This window comes from Calypte anna, chromosome 20, assembly GCF_003957555.1.
Source record: "Calypte anna isolate BGI_N300 chromosome 20, bCalAnn1_v1.p, whole genome shotgun sequence".
In the NCBI taxonomy this organism is placed as follows: domain Eukaryota; kingdom Metazoa; phylum Chordata; class Aves; order Apodiformes; family Trochilidae; genus Calypte; species Calypte anna.
This window is the reverse complement of record NC_044265.1, coordinates 9,221,047-9,238,348: the sequence shown is the minus strand read 5'-3', so window position 1 is coordinate 9,238,348 and position 17,302 is coordinate 9,221,047. Positions and strand designations below refer to the sequence as shown.

The following is a 17,302-nucleotide window of genomic DNA, read 5'->3' as shown; positions in this document are numbered from 1 at the left end:
TTGAAGGTGCTTTGCTTTCATGCTGGCATGGCTGTTGCCCTCCTGCATTAGCTGGGGCATTTATTGCTCCATGACAGCTTCTTGCAAGGAGAGGTCAGAGTAGGTCACATGCTAAATGGATGCAAAAACCTTTGGAGAGGTGATAAAGAATTTCTTGGAGGTGATAAATGGAGAGGATGATGGTGCTTCTCTGAGCAGAGCAGCTCACTGCTATGTAGTTACCAAAAGGTACAAGGCTGCAGAAGTATAGAAGGGCAAGTGGCTGCACTGGGATTGTAAGTGATCAAACCAACCCTCTAGGTGTGAATCTTCTCTAGCATTCAGATCATTCAGCAGGATCACCTCGTTCCAGACTTGCTCAGTACAATGTTTCCCCCCAATCAAAAGCAGATCTAAAGCTGACTACGTGTGCACAACCTTGTTCTTCAAGATGCAGCTATGGCTCCTCCTTGCAGTGCACTCCAAAGGAGCTGCCACTATCAGTGTAGCAGGGTGGCAAGAGGACTGTAGTGGAACAAAGCAATCAGACACCTCTGATTACTGAGAAGTGGGTGTGAGCTGGTATCAAATCCACCTGTGCCCAATTAGGGCAGGCCCCCTATTGAGCATGTGCAAGACCAAGGTGAGGCTCTCTGTGGAGTCTCGAACCCGGGGCTTTTGGCATTGCAGTACTGGGTCTTAACCAGCTGTGCCACGAGAGCCTCACCTTGGAGGCGATGAGCGCTAGTGGCGCAATAAAGGTAATACAGTGTTCAGGAGTGAGCTAGTCTGTGGCTGTGAGTTTCACCTTTTTTTGGCCCCTGGTCTTGCACATGCTCAATAGGGGGCCTGCCCTAATTGGGCACAGGTGGATTTGATACCAGCTCACACCCACTTCTCGGTAATCAGAGGCGTCTGATTGCTTTGTTCCACTACAGAGGACTGCTGGGGCTGAGCCAATACAGCATCCAGTAATGACTCCAGTGTCAGGACTTACCTTTTCCCTCCCACTGAGCTCTGGTTCTTCTTGTTTCTCCACCCAAAAGCCACCAGAACTGCTATCTCATGCCTCCCAGATTTCTAAAATTTTAGAAACTTGAAGTGAGGCAGTGAAGGAACAAAGAGGATTGCTAATGTCATGCACAGCAGTAGCTTTTAAAAGAAAATTAAATTTCATTCTCTACCTTTAAAATCATCCCACATTCTATGCTGTAAATCTATAGATGTATCTTATTAACATAATTAATCAAACTTTAACATGTCCCCAAAGACAGTCTTCCAATATTCAATTAATTTCTTCTCTTATACAGAAAGAAAAACTAATACATTTTTCTTCTTTATATATTAAATAACTTTTTGAAGGGTAATCTTTATTTAAATATAGACAAAACCTGTACCCTCATCAGCCCTTGACAAGACACTTCATCAGTGGTAATGGAAAGTTAATCCAGAAGTAAGAACAATCTTACATTAAAAAATCCTCATGAAAGCAAGTGCTGAGCTTTTGACTAAAGAAAGCCTCCTGAATGAGGAGCCCAAGAGCACTGTACAAGGATGTCTGAATGAAAACATTTAAAGCTTTGCACAGGCAACTATCTGTAAAAATAAGTGGGGGCTTTTCAGATTTACAGAAGTGTAAGCAAAGAGTTTCTTAGTGATCTGTGTTTCTGTTGAACAGGATGAGGTCTGGGGAACTTGGATTATTACAGATAACAGGGAGAAGAAACAGTAAATCTGTTCTTGAGTAATTAAAAAAAAAAAAGTAATTCAAGTGATGTGTAGGGGACACAGAATGAAAAATTCTTAATAAAAATGAAACAAAGTGACACTTTGGAGGTACGTACACAAAAAATAATATACACAGTTTCTGCCCTTGAGGGAACACTAAAGGTCTTTATGGCAAAATTATTCTTATTTTCACATGCTACAGAACTGTCACATTTTACAGTTGCCATGTGAATATTCCTTAAAAACACTATGAATTTAATTTAATTTGAGGGTCCCACTTGTTAAGATAAATTCAAAAGCAGACAAGATTTCAAGTCTGAGCTTTAATATCAGGACTAGAACACGAATTCTTGAATTCATTTATAGAATAAAAAATATTGTTTCAAATTCTTATGGCACAAGACTGGCTCAGAATAAAAAAAAAAAAAAAAAAAAGCACCAAAACCAACCCTGGTCTAAAAGATACAGAACAGAGCTCTACAAAGAATGATCAGGACTGAAGGCAGATTAAGGCTTCATTAAAATATTTGCCACATTCTGCTGTTACTTGTGTAATCCTTTCTTTAAACAGACTTCAGTGGGATTGCACAGATACAATGCAGAGCAAAACTGGCTCATACTGCCCAGTTTGAGCAAGACACAGTCACATTATCTTTCGCAGGATTTAGAAAGAGCGGAGAACAAGTTTAAGTCCTTCCTGCAAGGATCATTATATCCTCCCCCCCTTGAGTAAAATTAGAGATGACTTACAAAAATTAATGCCACACACACTAATAAAAAAATTAGTGTGGGGCAAAACTCAGTATTTTTATATTTTTCTGTCACGTTTGACAGAATTAAAAACCAGACACAGCACGGCTTTCCTCTAGGCATCTGTTGGCAGTACAATCAATACAAGATGATATAATGGAGCTGGACAATCACTGCTTTATAAAGCTGTCCTTAGTCTGTTGTTGACCTTCTGTACCAAAACCTAGCCCTGTAGTCATCACTGCAGGTCATGAAGCCAGGGTTGGTAGGAGAATGGACAATACAACGGACAATGCTGTTGTGGCCAAGAGAAAGGAGATTCCTCCGTTCAGCAGTTCTTGAATCCCAGCAGCACAGACTTATGGTCCTTTCATCTGGAAGCAGCACATAATCTTCTGTGTGGTTGAAGACAGCTTGTGTCCTGTGTACTTGTCGTCCACTCAGCCCAGCTCCTAAAGACATGCAAACACAGGATCAGCTTTAGGAAGTTTCTAAAGACCTAACCATAAGCTTCCCACAACTATGAATTTCTTCCATCTACATGGAAGCCTTATTTTCTTAATGGATAGTTAACCACTTCCACATAAAACAGGTGAATAAATAATAAACATTTTTTGGTATTTATATACATGGTATATTCTAACATTTCTTAGAGAAGAGAAAGATTGAGTACTCCAGCTGTCAGTCAAATCCAACAACTCAGTATGAGTGCAATCACTTCAGAGCACTTTTGCCTTATAATTCTTGTGATTTTTGACAGCTGTAACTAGAAGGAAAGATCCCATATAGTAAAATACTGTGGTTCTCATAACCAGTGAGAATCTGGTTCTGTTTGTAAAGTATGTACCATATGGCACATTTTATCACCAACCTTGTCCACACCTTTCTTTCATACCCTTCAAAAAAAAATTCATGTTTCATATATAGGCATTTAATTTGCAAACCACACACCTACTTGGTATTTTGCTAAAAATATTAAGGAGGTGCTGCACCCTGCTGGTTGAGAGCAGAATAGAGATAGTGTACAAACAAAAAAAGTCTGAATGCCAAAAGCTAATACACAGATTTTTAACATCCTCCCCTCTTTTATGCTATGATTCCTAATGCTTAAGCACATTACTACTTGATCCAAAAGCTTCCCCCGTTACATAGCTGTTCCCATGCCTCTATCTCTTTCACCAGCTCTCAAGTCCTGCTGAGATCAAAGTATGATACTATCAGCATGCTCCCAGTCTGACTACCTTGCACACAATTGTACCCTTGAAGAAAAAAAAACAAACAAGAAAAGAAACAAACCAGCTGTTGCTGTTTTTCAGAATTACTATGGCTAGACTTACAAGAGTCTAATGGTTAAAATCACTGCCCCAAGGGAAGTTCAGTTTCCCTGTCTGGGTGGATACTCTTCCAGGAGCCAGAAGTGGATTGTTAGTTTTGACCCTCCCGTTTCAATTGTGTCCCTGGTCTAGCACTAAATAAAAAAGTCCCAAAATCAAGATGATCATCAGCAAGAAAAGTGGTGATGCTGCAAAGTGATCACTGTTCCCAAAACAGACTGAAGAAAAAACAGAGAACAAAACCCTCTGCACAGATGTCCTAGTTGTAAAGGCAGTGTTCCTTTTTACTATACCCTAATTTAGTAATAACTTCCCTCCAAAGCAATGAAGTAATGACATCAGAAAAGTCTGCAAAATCTATTCAGACTGAACATGTTCATCCTGACTGACATGCAAGAATCACAGTTTCTCTTCTGGAATTAATCTACATGTTTTCAAAAATTTAGGACAATTTATCCTCAAAGCAACACTCTCCCATTGCCTTTAGGAATATCCTGACAGTATGACCACCCCTGTTGTGCATTAATACCTGAAAAAGAGGGTACTTGGAAGGTCACTGCCACATACCTGTATACTTGACCAGTGTTCGACCTGTGGATATCTCCCATAGTTTAGCTACAGAGTCTTTTCCACTTGACAAGATATACTTTGAATTTTTGGAGAAAATAGCAGAACAGACTTCAGCTCCATCATGTGCCTTCTCAAAAGTAGTGATGCAGCGATTTGAAACACCATCCCACAGTTTGATGCATCCGTCCTTACTTCCTGTCACATACATGTTTGCACTTGCGTTGTAATTTACTGAACAGATAGCATCAGTGTGCTGGTCTTGAGGGTTGCAAGACACAAAACACTGGAAAGTATTGATATCATAGAGTCGTAAGGTAGGGTGCTGGGTGCCAACAAGTATGAAATCTCCAGAAGGGTGAAAAGAAATTGAGCGCAACATCTCTGCTTCCTGTTTAATCAAAAATACATAATTGGTGTAAGAAAGAAAAAATATCTGAAATGGGAGTGTCAATTCTGGTGGCATTAAAGTGATAAAAAACTACTTATATTATCAGTTAAAATAACGTGTTCTGGTTTTGCAAAACTGAAAATGCTTTCCATAGGATTAAAAGGACAGGCTACCTTTAAATGTATCACAGTTTTTGCCCTCCAACAGTAGAGGAGCAGTGCCTGCTCATTTTTGGGATATCACACAAAAGTGACAGGAGGCTGTCAGTCAGTCACACACCCCGAAGCCCACCACCACATAATCCCAATCTCTCCTCCAAAACAAAAGGAATGTAACTGACTTCAGTTACCCATACTAGATTTGATCTAGATCAAAAACAGCAGGCAGGCACTAAAGACTATAGGTATCCATTATGCACAAACTCATAGCACCCAATGACCACAATGCCTGCAAATGTTGTAACTGCATGCTCCTACATACCTACCCACAGATAAACTCAGAAAATTCAGCTCACTAATACCTCAGGACTGATACATTCAAGCTTTGGTTGCTCTGAACTGGTATTGAATCTAACCTGTATATATTTGAAGGCTCTTTTGGCAGAAGGTTTTGAATAATCAAACAATTTAAGTGTGTAGTCCCTTGAACCAGATGCTAGGATCTGTTCTGTTGGATGAAAAGCTAAACAGGTAACTTCATCCACATGATCATACAGAGTCCGAATAACAGGGTGATTTTCCATGTTCTGCTGTGCTGTCTCATTCATCATGACCTACAAAGAACATCCAACAAGTCAGAGTGTTAGAAAGCAGAACATGTTTTTGACAGGAAAAGTAGGTTTTATGCTTGCCAGAGTGGACAAACAACAGGTACCTTTCTGACACGACTAGGAACATCATCACTATTATCTGAGTTATATGAAGGGCCACTGTATGTGTGAAGAAACTGATCAGATTAGATCCCTGTGTCTTTACAGAAGGGAAATGATGTGATCAAGGACAAACTAGTTTCAGTGGCAGAAAACTGGCAAAAGAAAACCTATCACCTTCTTAATAAGCAGACTAAATCTGAGTATTGTATTGACATAGGAAATAAGGGAATATGTACAAAGTGGGAAAACTGCACCTTTACTCACTGGGATGCTGCAGAGAATTTGGTGTGCACTCTGTGCAAAAAAACACCACTTTAGATTGTTACCTGATAACTGGAGTATAAACAAAGCAAGCAAGCAAATTTGTGTGAAACAGTTTTAAACCACACAGTCACTGGAGGCTGTAGAGGCCAAAAGTGTAAGTAGGGTCAGAAATTATCTGTGTTCATGTAATAGAGCAATTACCAGGAACTATTAGAAGCAGATTCTGGCTCTGTTATCTAGACTGCTACCAGAAGTTACATGGGTATACTTGCCCTATTTCTTCTTCCTTTTCTTCAAAGGTATTTTATGAGCCTCTGTTGGAGTGGGAAATACGGCGAGAGAGATATTTTAGTCCAACCCAGAGCCAGCCACAAGGCACAGACATGGCATGAAACAGACAGCACCTCAAGAATTCACAAAGTGGTTACGAGTCAAGTCATATTTTACCTCAATAGGCATAGCACTTTTGGCCAACATTCTCTCTGTATCAAGAATTTTTATTGAGGCATCAGCAGATCCTGTAGCTATTAACTGTCCATCTCTGCTATATGTAGCTACACGACATGGTCCTTTATGAGATGTGACATAACAAGTCTCATATTCAGAAGCCTCAGGAGACATGGTCTGTACATCTGCATCAAATTCCAAGTCAATTCCTGTGCCTGGAGCTACTGTATCTGACCGTCCAATTGCATACTGAACAGCACTGTCATCGTTCTCCATTCCTGAAAAGAGAGAAGTTGATGCACTTAAAACAGGATAACCTTCTCCTTGAACACAGGCTGTGGCCAGACCTACACTACAGACTTCTGTAACAGCCACAAGCCAGGTTTTAAGAGAGGCAGCTCTTGTAGAACAAAGCTAAGCTAGCAGAACAGATTTAATTGTACAGCAGTACTCCTCAAGAGGAGTGAAGTGTTTTGGCTACACTAGAAGAGAGCATAGCTCTTAAAATTAACTGTGGAAATACCACAAGCAAATATTTTAGGATGGAAAGTAACGATAAATGCACTGGCAATGTTATGAAGCCATCAACAGGCCTCTTATCAGCTTTTCACAGAGGGAGAAACAAGCCCCAACACTATTACACGAGATTTAAAGCAGAAAACTGGAAGCATTTACTGATTCTTTTCCTTTCAGTTTTATTGTACTGAAGGAAAAAAAACCCTACTTCACAAACAACTTCCTGGCATTGCAAATGTAAATTTTTACTCCTCTTCACTCCCACATCTCCAGATTTATTTTTATTTCCAGGATGCATCTACAGAACACTGGAAGTGATAACAGGGCAGACAGAGGAATATTTCAGCTTTGTGCCCAACTATGATTGCCAGCTGATCAAAGCAATTGATGAGTTTTTGTTGATTTCATCTATAAATTAAAGTAAAGCAGGCTTGTTTCAAAGAGATAAAAGGCTACACATATTCATACCCTTGGAACTCAACTAGTTCAGGCAGCAGAACCAGTTTAGTTGCAATACAGACAAGACATGATGTTATGGCTAGACCTCTTCTAGTAATTTAGCTTGTTTTAACAGCAGCTGAGATATTCTGACTACCCACTGTGGCACAGATGTACTTTCAGAAAGACAGAGAAAGGAAACAGGTGATAACCTTGCTGAGAACCTAGACTGTGAAGCTTATTTTCTTGAAACTGATAAAGGCAGACCATCAATGGAACAGCCTGCTCCCCTTCCAACCCTGTCAGGAAGAATCATATAGAAAATATTCCTAAGTTGGCAGGGAACTGTATGGGTCAGTTTTCAATAAGGTCTGTGGGCTTGTTCACTGACACGTATTTTTATCAGGCTGCCAGTCACCCAGGACCCAGAGCAGGTCACTTTGTGTGTTACTGAGCTAGAATGCCCTTCAAAAAAAGCCACAGAAGGAAAGGCTGGGTCTAAATATACAAAGTATTATGGTATTACTAGTCATAACCCATGCATAAAGGATGTCTTTTCAGTACCACTAACCTCTTCATTCACCACGAATTAAGCTAAAGACAGAAAAATTGGACTTTTATGTTAGCTTTTTATTCCAGCTTACCTAACTTAATTAGGTGCAGCAGTTGTTCAGATGGTGCACAGACTGACTGTGGTTTTATCTCATTTATCAAGCCGTTGGCAATATTTATGTATCCATCATATAGCAGCTGACTAATTATCAATTTATAAAGTTGCTGACGATCTTTCAAACTGACTTTTGTTCTATACATTGTGAGCAAGGAATGCCTTGGAGGGGCCTGAAATAGATAAGAAATAAAAATCACATACAAGAGTTGCGTGAAACAACCACAACCTTTAAATAAAGCTCATCCTGGTGAAATTTTCAGTGCAGTCACCAAATACTACCATATTTCAGGTAAGAATGAAAGACAGAATCAAAACCAAAAAAAAGAAAGAAAGAAAAAGGAAAAACCTGTTGCACTTGTTTGCTGCAGAAATTAAAATCTCACCGATAAATAGAACATGAACGCATTAAGGAGCAACAGAGAGGACAGAAGCAATGCGGCATTAGTTAGCAAAATGATTCTGTCAGGATCTTGCCCTCCCCAGCACGGGCAGACCCGAGCACCGGGGAAGCGATTAAACGGAAAAGGTGCCGGGAAGTGAACCGGCTCTGCCGGACACCCGCACACAGACAGCCCCGCACACAGCCCCGACCCGCTCCCTCCCCTCCATCCCGGGACACCGCATCCCGCCGCCCGGCAGACCCCGCACACCCTCTCCCAACCCCGGGCTGCGAGACCAATCACCGGGGCTGGGGACCAATAACCGGGCAGGGAGGGGGCGTGGGGGAAAGGCGCTGAATGAGGGCGGGGAGTGCTTAAGCCGGAGCGCGGCGGTCACAGAAAGCGGGCTCCGAACGCTGAGGGTGGTGCGGGGCGGGAACTACGGGAAGGCGAGATCCGGCCCGGTCAGAGGAGCCGAAAGCGAAGGGCAGCCCGGTGAGGCCCCGGTACCTACCGTCCCTTCCTTCTGCCTCCCTCGCTCTCCCCCTAAAATGGCGACCGGAGCCCTGAGCGCATCGATGGGCGGCGGCGGCAGGGGAGGAGGCGGCGGCGGCGGCCGGGAGCGCAGGATGCTCCTCCGCGAGGGCTGCTGCATCGAGCGCCCGCAGATCGATTGGAGGCGACTCTTGAAGGAGAGAAGCGCAGCGTCACGTGACCCCAGTGACGCCAGGAGGAAGCCCCCGAGTAGCGGCGGGGAGGGGCGGGAAACGGGGGGGGATTCGGGGAGGGGGGGTGTGTGTGCCCGGCCGACAGGAGCCGCGCCCGGGGGGTCCCTTGTCCCCTTTCACCCCTTTGGAGGAGGCCGGGCTTTGGCCCAAGCCTACGGAACCGCGCTGAGGGCGGGATGCGGGAGTTAGGCCCCGCAGCTGCGGGGTCCGGCTGATGGCGGGGGGCGGGACGGGACCGGGGGTGGGGTAGGGCGGGCTGGGTTCTTTTGTGTCCCAGCTGCAAAGCCCCGGAACGCCGCTGCTGCTGCTGCTTCCGCCGAGACACCGGGATCCCAAACACGGGGACGTGAGCGGGTTGTGAAATAAGTTGCCGGCCCTGCTGCTGAGCGCTGCAAGGCCTCCCCGGCCACTGGGGCTGCACAGTCGCAAGCATCTCACACGGGCGGGCTGCAGGGGCTGTCAGCAGGCCCGGAGCCTGTCCCATGAGCACACCACCCCCCTCCCCAAGGTCCTACTCACGTCTGCCTCAAGAAACGGTAGTCGAAGTGGACGTGGGTCAAGGAGGGGGGATGCCATGCTACCCATGCCCCGCGGTAGCTGACGTCTATCACATGCAGCAGCGACGCGGCGACCTGACATCTTCTTTTTACCTATCCTGTACCGCTTGTAAACACCAACACACACAACAGGGTCTCCTTCGCACTTGTTTTCAGCACCGCAGAGACAGCTAAAAGTTGCGTTCAATCACGGTTCTTCAGAGGCCTGAAGTACTGAACCGAGTTTTAGCTGCCGCTTGTCACTCAGCGGCCAAGGTCCCCCTCACAGGAGCGAGCAGGACCACTCGGGCAGCTGGCAAGTGAGAGAGCACCACAGCCTCACGCTCCTCTTACGCCGCTACTCACAAAACTGCGCTCACGGATCGTCCGCTCAGCGTCTCCTCAAGAACCTCTGCGGTTTTGGAAGCTGCCAGGGGCTGTGGGTCTCCGCCGGTGTGACACGAGGGGTCCGCGGGTTGGTGCTGGTACCTGGGGCCACGATGTGCTGTGCTGAGGCGGGAGTCCCCTTCGCACTTGTCCGCAGGAGCTGAGGGCACGTGGAGCGCTGCCCTGGGCTGCACGTCCGGGAAGAGTGCGAGGCAGAGGCCTGCTTCACCCCTCCGCCCCTACTCCCGACTCCTCGGGGCTGCGAGCTGCCACCCGGGGGCACCTACCTCGCCGGCTTGGACACAATGGCCCCCGGCCCCACTCACGCTCGGCTCCACGCGAGGTGGCAGCACCGCTTCTCCCTCGGCCCGGAGCGATGGGTGCGTGTGCGGAGAAGGAGAGGGGAGAGGCTGCTGGCCTCGCAGGATGCGGGACTAACCTGACGCCCTTCCCCCCGCTGTCGCCGCCGCTGCCGCCGGCACGCTCCGAGGCCTCGGTGGCTGTGAGCAAGGGATGGTACTTGTAGTAGCGTTGCCACAGGTGGGTGGTCTGGGCGTACGCGATTTGCGTAGCGGAAGACCCGGCCAGGCAGAGACTTTGCGGAGGAAAGTGTGTAAGGGGGGCGCCGAGCCACGCAGTTGGAGTACGGAAGGAGCCAGCGGCGGAGAGACGGTACGTAAAATACGCATGTAGCGCAAACACCGCCCTCGGGGCGGGCGGGTTGGACCTACCCGGGATACGCAGCAGGCTGCCGTTGCGCATGCGCCCCAGAGGCCGGCGGCGACGAGGCTTGGCCTCGCAACGAGCGCAGCGCGCTGGGAGCCAATGGGCGGGCGGGACGATTGAAATGGAGCCAATCAGCGGGCGCGGTGCGCAGGAGAGGAGCCAATGGCGAGCGGCGATGGTTTAAAGGGTATTTAAGGGAGGGCGGTTTGAATTCAAACAGCAGCAGCAGCGGCCGGAGGGAGCGGAGGCCTCGGGTGAGCCGGGGATTGGGTTGCGGCATGGGGCGAGAAGGGGGTGGCCAGGGGGAGGCTGGGGGTTGATGATTGCATGGCAGGGTCATAAGGCGGTGTGCTGCGGCGGGATGGCGGGCTGGGCCGTTCCGGGCACTGCCGCGGGGCCTTCCAGCGCTGCAGTTATAGGGCGGGAGGGGAGGTTTTTCAGTACTGCCAAACGCTGTGTTTTCTGTGGAGCTGACCCCTCTGTGCTACGTCTTATCTGTAGGCTAAGCTGTATGTGGGTTGTCTTCTCGGGCGCTATGGACAGGCAGGCGAAAGAGAACCATGCGGGGTACCCCAGTCGCGTTACCAAGGTAAAGGATTTCTGAGGCTGCTGGGTGCGTTTCTGCTGATCACACAGGTTTCCAGCTGTCTGGGGTAATTAGTAACGGTAGTGAATAGTAAAAAGGGTAAAAAACTGTCTCGATGCAATGTTTTCCATGTGCAGGAAACAATCGCCAATTTTGTCTATTGGTAGCAGTACTAATTTATATATATATATATATAAACATAGACACTATCACTGTTTTAATGTTAAACCAAATATTTCCTGGTTATTTTTCATAATTTCATAAGCAAGGGTGACAATATGGTGTTTCTCGTGAACTCAACCAGAAGAGTGAATGGTATCTAGGGGAAGAAAAAAAGTACAAATTGTTGCATAGGTTTCATTAGTGTGCCAAAAACATGAGATGGCAGTCATTAGCATTTGAACTTAATTGTAGGCAAAATGTCTTAGATTAAGTAAGAATTTCTTAAATAGAAGCCTAAACTACCTTCCCTTCCTGGGTAAAAAACATTAAAAGCAGATAGTGGAACCTTGCTAAATCAACTTGCTTTGTTTGCCTGAACTCCCATTGCAGGGCAAGATAAATTAAGATAAACAGCATTAAAGGAAGTAATAGCTCCAATAATATGTTTTTACTGTAAGGATCTGCTGTCTTTAATACCTTAGGCAGTAGGTATTCTTCAGATGTGTGTGAAGTTCTGCTAGCCATGAATAAGTGATGTAGAAAATTACAAGCTTCTTGTCAGTGTAGAAATTTAAGGAAGCTTTCATTCCCAAAACATAAAATCAGATTACCCTAATCTGCTTTGTGGGTTTTTTTCCTGCTGTGCTGAATGGGGCTGTAAAAATTATAATATGCTTTTCTATGATTAACCTATTATATTTTCTTTTTCAAGACTTCTAATCCCATTGGGGATGGCCCCAAACGTGTCCCTGTGTCTCAGCATTCTGCCCAGAGCCGGTTACTGACCAGTGGGGTTCAAGCACAACGTGTTCTGTGTCCTTCAAACTTTGCCCAGCGTGTTCCTGTGCAATCCCAGAAATCTGGACTTTCAAACCAAAAACTCTCTAATAACCAGACAATGCAGCAGCCCCGACCAAAACTTCTGGTCCATGCTACTGCTAGGCCTCAAGTTTCAAACAAGAACAATGAAAAACCTCAACAGGCTCCAGTATCTGGTAATTCTGAAGCTGGTATACATGGTTTTTATACATTTGTGACATTTGGGATACTTTTGTGAAGAAGAGTGCAGTGCAGAAGGGGAGAAAGCTTCTTAATGTTATTTTAATTTCAAGAAAGATTTTAAAATTCCCTTTTGATAACACTGCTATGCTGCTTTGCCTGTAGTAAGCTACAAGTAAGCTTGTTTAAAATGTTACTGAATGTACTCTGAGAGCTGTTGCAGAGGTCAGATTTCTTGCACATGTAAATTTTTGTATTGTGTTCCTGGGTCTGTTTCATAAACTTAATCAGCTTCTCTATACGTAGCAAAGACTTCTGAAGAAGAAAGCACCTCTAAACAGAAAAATGAAGAGACTGGTAAAAAGAAGAATGAAGAGACTACTAAAAAGAAAAATGAAGAGACTAAAAAGTAAGTTTTATGCCTAAATCATTCTATCTAACCAAATCCTGTTGGATTAGATTTGTTTTCACTTTCTAGGAGTTTGTGCTAAAGTGGCCCTACACTTCAGACAGCTTTGACCTGATAATTCTTGGGAACAAAGACTTCCTGTAATTTAAAGAGAACTTTTGGCTAAATGAGCAATAGCTCTTCCCATGAAGCACCAGTGGTAGCCACTGCTCCAAACACAAGATGTACTCTTAAAACCTCTTCCATAGGTGTAAGACTGAAATCTAAGGATGAAGTTAAGAGCTGCAGTATGGCTACATACATCTTCACCCCTTTCATGTTCTCTTAAAGAGTAAATTGTGTTTCAGACCACTGGGTATCTGTTGAACATCACAGATTATAAACCTAGGAGTCAAAGCCTACACAAATATCTGTCTCACAACTTTCTCTTTCCTCTTGCAGAAGGCAATGGTCTCTTGATGATTTTGAAATCGGTCGCCCTCTGGGGAAAGGAAAATTTGGGAATGTGTACCTGGCACGTGAAAAGCAGAGTAAATTTATCCTTGCCCTGAAAGTGCTTTTTAAAACACAGCTTGAGGAAGCTGGTGTAGAACATCAGCTACGAAGAGAAGTTGAAATACAGTCTCATCTTAGGTAAATTTAATGAGCTATTATACTCTGTGTTCAAATGAACAAAGTAACCTTGATTACCATAGCATACCCTGTTGAAGGAAAGCAAAATTTCTTTTGAAACACCTGAATCCTAACTAGCAATTTCCAGGCTTCTTGCTTTTCTGAATCAATATTTAGCTTTGTCTACCTTCCTGTTACAACAAAAAAAAAAACCCTGTTTTTGCTTGGTTTTATGTGGGTAACTATAATTTCTCAAGTGTCTGAGCTTGTTGTGGGTATTTTGCTTCTCAGAAAATAAGCCAAACTTTCTGAAAAAATTAATTTTCATGGAAATAGAAGTAGAAATTCCCATAGAAATCTGCATCTTCAATGGTAACCTACACTTCCAGCTGCTGTAGAGAAAGCTGCTTGGGAAAATAGGCACTAGCCAAACTCTTGGCTAGCTGCTTGCTAGTAGGGAGCTGCTGCTTGATAAATACCATCTATCTGCTCTGAAGGTCTCTTAATGGGTATGTTGTGAGCTGAAGGAATGCTTTCAAGCTGTTGAAGTTTGTACTCTGGCCTTGAAAGGGGGGTGGTGAAGGAAATTTGAGTTATATGGACAAATACTTTGGTTCAGAGGAGTATTTAAATATTTTTGCAGGCACCCCAACATTCTTAGATTATATGGCTACTTCCATGATGTTACAAGAGTCTACCTTATTCTAGAGTATGCACCTCGTGGAGAAGTCTACAAAGAACTTCAGAAGCTTACCAAGTTTGATGAGCAAAGAACTGCTACTGTAGGTTGTTCTAGCTGCTTACACATTACTTGCTCTTCATAGCTGGAATATCTGCAGCATAAAGCTGGCACTTCAGATAAAGTTCTATATTCTGTTGTGTGAAACAGATTCCTTACATGCTAATTTGCTTGTGTACCTGTAACAAGGAATAAGTTGGAAAGAGATTACTGCACAGTACTTGTGTTCAGCAGTGCTTAATATTTCAAGTGCTTGGTCACTTATGTCAGAGTCTGTGTTGCCAGATTACAAGAATGTAAGGATAATTGCTGTTAACATAAACTACTAATAATGCCTAGAAAAGGTTATACTGTAGCCAGATAAGCTGGAGTGACAATGTCTTTATACTTCAAAGATTTGTTCTTTTTCTAAATACAGTACATCACAGAACTGGCAGATGCCCTATCATACTGTCATTCAAAGAGTGTGATTCACAGAGACATCAAGCCAGAAAACTTGCTGCTTGGCTCAAATGGAGAGTTAAAAATTGCTGACTTTGGATGGTCTGTGCATGCTCCATCTTCTAGGTGAGAAAGCAATGTATATCTTATACAGTGATACACTTCTGTAGTGAACATGGGAGCTTTCTTGCATATAACCCTTACATTTGTGGAATGGAGGTAAAGGTGAACTTGGTAAAATACTGGGAAAAAAAAATCCTTTGAGAACTGTGCTACTGTAGCAAAGGTCTCAAAAGTAGTCAGCTGGTACAGTAGAGACTTATCTTTTTTTTAAACTTATGTAGTTCAAAATTTGAACCTGAAACAGGTGAAGAGTGTTGGTGTACTGTTGTAGGGTTATAGTGGTCTCCAATGTGACAGGCCAGCACTTGTGTTCAAACATGATATGAGCAATATACTTAAGCCATTTCCTCAATTAGTCTGAATTGCACCTGGCAAAGGAAGATTGGATTTGATCTAGCAAGTGGGATGAAAAAAGGAAGGCTAAGACTGAATGTAGTGACTTATGCTTTTAAAGCAAAAGTAGAAAACTTGCTGCTGCAACTTCTTTACCAGGTATTCTGATGGTGTTGAGTCTATCCAGGGTAAAATTCACTGAGGTACAGTTTAGAAGTCAGATAGAAGCTAATGCTGGATCTTATAATTGCCATAATCACTAAACATACTTCTCTTTAGGAGAACAACTCTCTGTGGGACACTTGACTACCTGCCTCCTGAAATGATTGAGGGAAGAACACATGATGAAAAGGTGGATATTTGGAGCCTTGGAGTTCTGTGCTATGAATTCCTTGTAGGGAAACCACCTTTTGAAGCAGAAACATACCAGGAAACCTACAGAGCTATTTCCAGGGTAAGTGCCAACACTTATTTGGACTAGCTGAACCACACTGCCTTTTACTTCTATTTGAAGCTTAACAAATAGTAATTTTGAAGAAGGGCATGTATTATATCTAGAATTGCAGCAAGGAATAATAATATCCATAAAACCAGATCCCCAAAACTGTCTTCAGTCATTCAGTATAATGACTATTAACCTTAAGGTTAAGATACCTTGCCTTACCTTTCTTGGTTTTACCCTGTTTCTGCCTGCATTTAACCTTCTACCTCTTTCATAAAGCAAGTAATCTTTGCCATTTCTTTCCTTTTCCAATTTATAAACTGAGTATTCAACATTCAAGGTGTTACTAAAAATACATAAGCTTAACTTTTCCCGTTGCCAACCCTAGAAAGGTTCCAGCAAATAGTGTTTTGAATGGCATTAAAATACACAAGCTTCTAAAAGCAGTGAAAACGTGTGATTATGATATGATTCTTTGTGATTATGATATGACTTAATCACAGCAGGTGCATATAGCCCAGAAGGCTGACAGTTTTCCTTTCTAGATGCATCTTGGAGGGTAGAACCCTTTATCTCCCCAGTCTGGTTATTCCTAAAGACCTGTAGCATCATCCTTAGTGTCTTTCCTATTATTTAGGTGGAATTCAGGTTTCCTCCATTTGTAACAGAAGGTGCAAGGGATTTAATTTCAAAGCTTCTGAAGCATAACCCATTCTATCGACTGCCCCTGAAGGATGTACTACTCCATCCCTGGATTACAGCAAACTCTACAAAAATGCCTGACAGCAGAAAAAGTGATGTTGCTGCCTCATCCAGGACACAGTCTTAGCAAGGAGAAACCTCATGTGATTAACAAGAGGAGTCTTGTACTGTGACTACTGTAATAATGCTTACAATGGGAAAAGCAGGTCTTGGAATCCAATGGCAATTGGGAATGCAAATCCTTGTGTTTGCTGTCGTCTTAAACTCTAATTGCAATGTAAAATTATTTGACTTCTAGCTGGAGGTTGTGGAATACTTAATATACTTGAAATCCAGTTACATATGGACCAGGTTTGTTGGTGTAAGTATTAAGCTGTTCAAGGCTCTTTTCATCTGGTCTGCCCTGGTAATGGTTTGTTGTCCCAACAACAACAGGTAGCTGTGGTTCTAGCTTATTGAACAGTGCAATATCCCAGAGATACCTGCCTACCTAAATCCTAAAAACTGGGCTGCTAAGGGTATCATAACTGTGGTGTAATCTGAAGCTGAGTGAGGTGAATGCATTTCTCTAAGTGTCCTAAAAATGATGTGTGCATTATTTGTGTCTCTGTTTTGTCTTAAATGTGAGCACTCAACTTTTAAAATAAAGATTTGTTACGTACTGCTACTAGCATGGTAAGGTTTCTTCTGGCAGTATCACTTCTAATGGCTGCCTCTAACCACTTGTCTTTACCATCAGCACAGAATCACCTTGACTCCCATCTGATCTTAAGTTTGCTTCTCACCTCTGTCAAAAAGGTGTTAAAGTTCTTGTTCTAAGTGCTGACACCCCAAAGTGTTCACTTACCATTCTATAATCACAACACAGGATTATAAGGTAAGTACCAAACGTACTGCTACTTACCTTGTGGGTTTTCTACAACCACTGAAACTTAGCTTTCTTTTTTAATGTAGTTATTCAAAGACAGCATGGTCTGAAAGCACTCCTGAGAGGTCTAGAAAGTATTGTTTTCAAACAGGGTATGTGCAGGAACCAATGTTA

The 17,302-nt window shown here is 43.6% G+C and overlaps 2 protein-coding genes across 7 annotated transcripts; one reads left to right on the top strand and one right to left on the bottom strand.

Moving 5' to 3' along the window:
• Positions 1-2,015: 2,015 nt before the first annotated feature.
• CSTF1 (cleavage stimulation factor subunit 1) lies at positions 2,016-10,504 on the bottom strand. 5 transcript variants are annotated; one of them, XM_030462931.1, is made up of 8 exons: positions 10,426-10,504; positions 9,583-10,174; positions 8,850-9,020; positions 7,930-8,125; positions 6,332-6,609; positions 5,324-5,521; positions 4,359-4,749; positions 2,016-2,909 (listed from the first exon to the last, which is right to left on the bottom strand). In XM_030462931.1, the coding sequence occupies exons 2-8, from the start codon at positions 9,700-9,702 to the stop codon at positions 2,650-2,652; spliced, it is 1,614 nt and encodes a 537-aa protein (XP_030318791.1). In that variant the 5' UTR covers positions 9,703-10,174; positions 10,426-10,504; the 3' UTR covers positions 2,016-2,649. The 5 variants fall into 5 exon arrangements, with proteins under 5 accessions (XP_030318791.1, XP_030318793.1, XP_030318790.1 ...); XM_030462933.1 differs by having other exon boundaries at positions 9,583-10,146; positions 10,426-10,496; XM_030462930.1 differs by lacking the exon at positions 10,426-10,504 and adding an exon at positions 10,274-10,365.
• A 124-nt stretch (positions 10,505-10,628) lies between these two features.
• Positions 10,629-16,924, top strand: AURKA (aurora kinase A). Of its 2 annotated transcripts, none has more exons than XM_030462937.1 (9): positions 10,629-10,658; positions 11,214-11,301; positions 12,173-12,455; positions 12,766-12,868; positions 13,310-13,501; positions 14,124-14,262; positions 14,638-14,786; positions 15,396-15,570; positions 16,196-16,924. In XM_030462937.1, exons 2-9 carry the CDS (start codon positions 11,224-11,226, stop codon positions 16,385-16,387), a joined length of 1,311 nt encoding a protein of 436 aa, XP_030318797.1. In that variant the 5' UTR covers positions 10,629-10,658; positions 11,214-11,223; the 3' UTR covers positions 16,388-16,924. The 2 variants fall into 2 exon arrangements, with proteins under 2 accessions (XP_030318797.1, XP_030318796.1); XM_030462936.1 differs by lacking the exon at positions 10,629-10,658 and adding an exon at positions 10,947-10,966.
• Positions 16,925-17,302: the final 378 nt, after the last annotated feature.